At 40.6% G+C, this 6,000-nt stretch overlaps 1 protein-coding gene across 1 annotated transcript in view; it reads left to right on the top strand.

Annotated features, from left to right (window-relative positions):
* UBA2 (ubiquitin like modifier activating enzyme 2) overlaps positions 1-6,000 on the top strand; it is a 43,079-nt gene continuing 37,079 nt past the window's right edge. The window contains exon 1 of the mRNA XM_004371600.1: positions 1-204. Within this exon, the coding sequence (XP_004371657.1) occupies positions 67-204 (138 nt within the window). The 5' untranslated portion in view covers positions 1-66. The remainder of the gene's footprint in view (positions 205-6,000) is intronic.

Genomic DNA, 6,000 nt, shown 5'->3' with positions numbered 1-6,000 from the left:
CCGCTTCCTGCGCGGCTCGGTTCTCCCGCCTCCGCCGCCGCCGCCGCCGCTCGTGGTTGTTTCGCCATGGCACTTTCGCGGGGGCTTCCCCGGGAGCTGGCCGAGGCCGTGGCCGGGGGCCGGGTGCTAGTGGTGGGGGCGGGCGGCATCGGCTGCGAGCTCCTCAAGAACCTCGTGCTCACCGGCTTCTCCCACATCGATCTGGTGAGGGCCCGGCGCGCGCGCCGGCTGAATGGCGGGCTTTGATGCCAGGACTGGGGCTAGGGATCCGGAGATCGGGACCGCAGTTGAGGAGGTGGGGGTGGGCCGAGAGGCCCGGGGGTCACGGCTGCAGCGTAGAGGGAGCCGGTGGGCGAGGGCAGGGCGGGTCTCGGCGTGCAGCCGAGGCCCGCTCCGGACGCCGAGGAGGCCGCGGGCCCGGGTCTTCCGGGCGCCGCGCGGCCGGGCCGCCCCGCGTCTCCTGGGCAGCGCTAATTTGTGGCGGCCCTATGGACGCAGCCTCGTGTCTTTCAGCTTCGGAGCAGTTTCCCAGCTTTAATCGCTAGCGGGAGGTGATTGTTTAGTCCGTAGTGGACGTTGAGACGGATTCAAATAATGAGCCAGAGCCAACTTAAACTGAGCGCTCGTCGAGGCAGGGCGCCGTTCCGAGCGCTTTACATTCATTAATGCATTTATCTTCGTTACCGCCCTATGGGTGCAGACGCTGTTTGCATCCCATTTTATTTTTAACAGATGAGGAAAGTGAGATGTAATGAAAGTTAGTAAAACTTATTCTGGGTCTCGAAACAAGTAGCAGGACTCCTGTGGGGCTTGCGCTTCTCTCCCCTGGTTACAGGCGGTCTGCCTGGCTTTCGTTATCACCGGAGATAGTAGGCGCGCTTATTTCTTTAGAGATTTTGGATATGATTGTACTAGTTGTCTCAATTAACTAAACTCATCCAAAATAATGTATGTATTTCGTTGCTATTTACCTAATATGTGTGTTTATATCAAGGTTAATTCAACGCGTGCAAGTTTTTTTCTTTAAATAAACCTAACCCTAACCATTCTTACTGAGACGATAATTTGGATCTCCCTCTTTTAAAAGAAATGGAAAAAAAGTATTTATTTTTTGTTGTTGTTGAGAACATACCCCGTTTCAACAATTCCCACATGTACAATTCAGAAATATTAATTACATTCCTTGAGTTGTGCAACCATTCTCACCTTTTCTGAGTTGTTACTTCCTCACTAGTATGAACTCACTGTCCCTTAAGTTTCCTATCTAATCTTTCCAGTTGCTATTGTCAATTCAATTCCATAGTGGTCAAGGCAGACATTTTTTACTAGTTAACTATTGGTTGGTTTTAAGAAGGCTTTAGGGAATATTTTTGGTTTAAGGTTTAAAGATTATCTCAGGACAGTAGTTTCAGGGGTTCATCCAGCCTTCATGGGTGCAGACAATCTGGAGGCCATGAGAATTTGAGATTGTGTTCTGCATTTTCCCCCTTTTGATCAGGATCTTTTTATAGATGGCTTTGATCAAAATGTTCAGTAATGGTAGCCAGGCACCATCCAGTTCTTCTAGTCTCATAGCAGAGGAGGCAGTTGTTCATGGAGGTACTTAATCCCAATTCCATTTCCTCCTTCTATTGGTGACTCTCCTTCCTCTGTTGTTCCAGGTGACTAGAGACCAATTATTGTACCTTGAATGGCCACTTGCAAGCTTTTAAGACCCTAGGCACTATGCATCGAACTATTTACCTCCCTACCCACCCACCGGTTGCTGTTGAGTTGATTCTGACTCATTGTGATCCTATAGGACAGAGTAGAACTGCCCCATAGGGTTTCCATGGAGCAGCTGGAAGACTCGAATTGCTGACCTTTTGGTTAGCAGCCAAGCTCTTAACCACTGCACCACCAGGGACCCATTCATCGAACTGGGAGGTAGAAAAGAAGCAGTTAACAGGTTATTAAGACAATTAACTGGGGTGTCCCATGAAACCATGACCCGAAACTTCCAAACAAAGGAACCGAATCCCATGAGGTGTTTGGCTGTACATAAGCAGCCTCAGCAGCTACTCTTCCCCCTCCCCCATTGTCATAAATAATATCACACAACTTTTACCATTTCAACTTTTTACAGGTGTACAACTTATGGACAGCACTTAAATAATCAACTGTGCAACGCTACCCTTAATTAATGTGATTTTTCTATCACCATACACTGAAACTCAGTACTCCATAAGCAATAACCCCTCCCTCCCGCCCCTGATAACCACAAATAAACTTTGGTCTCTATACATTTGCCTGTTTTTTTAATATAAGTGAGGTCATACAGTATTTGTCCTTTTGTGATTGACTTGTTTCACTCTGCATAATGTCTCCAAGCTCCATCCATATTGTAGCTTGTATCAAGACTTCATTTCTCCTACTGACTGAGTAGTATTCCATTGTATGTATGTACCACATTTTGTGTAGTCATTTATCTGTTGATAGGAATTTAAGTTGTTTCCACCTTTTGGCTATTGTGTATAGTGCTGCAGTGACATTGGTGTACAAGTCTGTTTGAGTCTCTGCTTTCAAGTCTTTAAGGTATATAGCTACGAGTGGAATTACTGGGTTGTGTGGTAGTTCTGTTTTTCTTTTTTTGAGGAATCGCCACACTTTTTTTTTTTTTAAATTGTACTTTAAGTGAAAGTTTACAGTTCAGGTTAGTCTCTCATGCAATAATTTATACATACATTATTATGTGACCCTAATTGCTCTCCCTATACTGTGACAGCACATTCCTGCTTTCTACCCGATTTCACATGTCCACTGAACCAGCTTCTGATCCTCTGTGCCTTCTCATCTCACCTTCAGACAGGAGCTGCCCATTTAGTGTCATGTATCTACTTGAGCTAAGAAGCACACTCTTCACGAGTATTATTTTATGTCCCATAGTCCAGTCTAATCTTTGACTGAAGAGTTGGCCTTGGGAATGGTTTTAGTGCTGGGTTGACAGATTCTGGAGTTCGTGCTTTCTGGGGTTCCTCCAGTGTCAGTCAGACCATTAAGTCTGGTCTTTTTACTAGAATTTGAGTTCTGCACCCCACTTTTCTCCTACTCCAAAAGGGACTCTCTGTTGTGTTCCCTGTCAGGGTGGTCGTTGGTGGTAGCTGGGCACCGTCTAGTTCTTCTGGTCTCAGGCTGTTGCAGTCTCTGGTTTATGTGGCCCTTTCTGTCTCTTGGGCTAATGCTTTCCTTGTGACTTTGGTGTTCTTCATTCTCCTTTACTCCAGGTGGGTTGGGACCAATTGATGCATCTTAGATGGCTGCTCGCTAGCTTTTAAGACCCAGACATCACTCACCAAAGTAGGATGCAGAACACTTTTCTTAATAAACTTTGTTATACCAGTTGACCTACATGTCCCCTGAAAGCATGGTCCCCAGACTCGCCACACTTTTTTACAACATCTGTGCCATTTTGCAGTCCCACCAGCAGTGGATAAGGGTTCCAGTTTTCCCACATCCTCTCCAACATTTGTTATTATTTTTTTAAGCTTAGCCATCCTAGTGGTAGTGAAATGATAGCTCCTTGTGGTTTTGATTTGCATCTCTCTGATTGCTAACGACTTTGAGCATCTTTTTGTGTGTTTGGTGGCCATTTGAATGTATTCTATGGTAAAGTGCCTTTTCAAGTTCTTTGTCCATTTTATGATTTGGATTTTTGTCTTTTGGTTGTTAAGTTGTCACAGCTTTATATATATATCTGTCATTAGATTCATATCGGATACATGATTTCCGAAGATAGTCTCCCAGTCAGTTGTTTGTCTTTTCACTTTTTTGGTAAATTCTTTTGATGAACAAAAGTTTTCAATTTTAATGAGGTCCCATTTATTTATTTTCTCTTTTGTTGTTTTGCTTTTGTTGTTACATTAGATAATTTTCATGTCAAAAGCTAGGCCCAACAGTGTTGCTCCTGTATTTTCTTTTAAGAATTTTATGGTGTTGGTTTTGACATTTAGGTTTTTAATCCATTTTGAATTTGTTTTTGTGTGTAGTATTAGGCTTGTATCCTGTTTTTTCTGTATGTTGAAATACAATTTTTCCGACACTATTTATTGAAGATACTCTTCTTTTGCCCATTGAATGGACTTAGCACCCTTGTCAAATATCAGCCGACCATAGATGTGTGGATTTATTTCTGGACTCTCAATTCTATTCTGTTAGTCTATGTGTCTGTTGTTAAACCAGTACCAGGCTGTTTTGATTACTCTATCTATAATATGTTGAAATATCAGGAGGTGTGAGTCCTCCTACTTCGTTCTTCTCTTTCAACATGGCTTTAGCTATTTGAGGCTTCTTGCCCTTCTATATAAAGTTGAGGATTGGTTTTTCCATTTCTGTAAAGAAGGCTGTTGGAATTTTGATCTGGCTTGCATTTTATTTATAGATTGCTGTTGGGTAGTATTGACATCTTAACAATATTAAGTCTTCCAATTCATGAATATGGAACATCTTTCCACATATTTAAGTCTTCTTTAATCTCTTTCAGCAGTATTTTATAGTTTTCATTGTAGAAGTCCTTCACATGCCTGGTTAAATTTATTCCTAGTATTTTATTGTCTTAGATGCTGTTGCAAATGGAATCATTTCCCTAATTTCTGTTTCAGATTTCTCATTCCTGGTGTATAGAAACCCAACTGATTTTTGTTGGTTGACCTTGTACCCTGCAACTTTGCTAAGTTTCTCTTATTAGCTCTAGTAGTTTCTTTGTGGACTATTGGAGATTTTCTATATATAGGATCATGTCAGCCTCGAATAGAGATAATTTTACTTCTTTGTCAGTTTGGATCCTTTTATTTCTTTTTCTTGTCTTATTGCTCTGGCTAGTACTTCTAATACAATATTAAATAGAAGTGGTGAGAGCGGGCACCCTTGTATTGTTCCCCATTTCAAGGGGAAAGCTCTCAATCTTTCTCCATTAAGTTTAATGTTGGCTGTTAGCTTTTCATATATGCCCTTAATCATATTGAGGAACTTTCCTTCTATTCCAGTCTTCTGAGGGTTTTTATCAAGAAAGGTGTTGGATTTTATTAAATGCTTTTTCTGCATCTGTAGTGATGATCATGTGGTTCTTTGCCTTTCTTTTATTGATGTGGTGTGTTATGTTTATTAATTTTCTAATGTTGAACCATCCCTGCATTCCTGGAAGAAATCCTACTTGGTCATAGTGTGTGACTGTTTTAATATGCTGTTGGGTTCTATTCGCTAGTATTTTGTTAAAGATTTTGCATCTGTATTCATAAGGGATATTAGCCTGTAGTTTTCTTATCTTGTGGTGTCGTCTTGTTTTTGTATGAAATGAAATCTTGATCGAACTGAAATTATTACATAGAGAAAAGTGTGTATCTTAACTGACGTAAAATGAGCATCTTCTGAGATATTTCCATCATAGGCTTACTATTTCAATATTATCGAATCTTTTTGTGTGTATTATTTTATTACGTATTATTATTTGTTTATATGTGTACACGTTATCTGTAACTTTTGAATTGTTGTACATGACAGGGAGCCACTGACTGTAATTCTAAATTATTTATATTATTAATGTAAATTTTAAGAAATTGTAGATGTTGCCTGGAACTTGAATGTGAGTTTAAAGTGTCTTTACATGTAGTGGAAACAATGAAATGGGAAAAAAAGGTGGCAAACTGAGCTAATAATCAGTCATTGGGGGAAAAGAAGAATTGGCTTAGTCTTCTTCGGCTTTTATAGGATTCACATTCAATTCTGTCCCACAAATATGATTATGCTTTAGTTGATAACAATTAATATATGCATAATAGGACCATTTTAATAGATGATGCAGTGAATTTGGGCACCTGAAAAATAAATGTTGATCCGTTTTTATTTGGTTTAATTTTTATAGTAAATTTAGAAAGTACAAATAAAAAACACGTTTAGGTGGTTGTATGTTTTGATGATTTTCACAGATTTTCACCAAACATTGAGGTGTTTCACAATTAGAACATT

This window comes from Trichechus manatus, unplaced genomic scaffold, assembly GCF_000243295.1.
Source record: "Trichechus manatus latirostris isolate Lorelei unplaced genomic scaffold, TriManLat1.0 scaffold00014, whole genome shotgun sequence".
NCBI classification, from domain to species: Eukaryota; Metazoa; Chordata; class Mammalia; order Sirenia; family Trichechidae; genus Trichechus; species Trichechus manatus.
The sequence above is the reverse complement of the archived record's forward strand: the minus strand, read 5'-3'. Positions and strand labels throughout refer to the sequence as shown.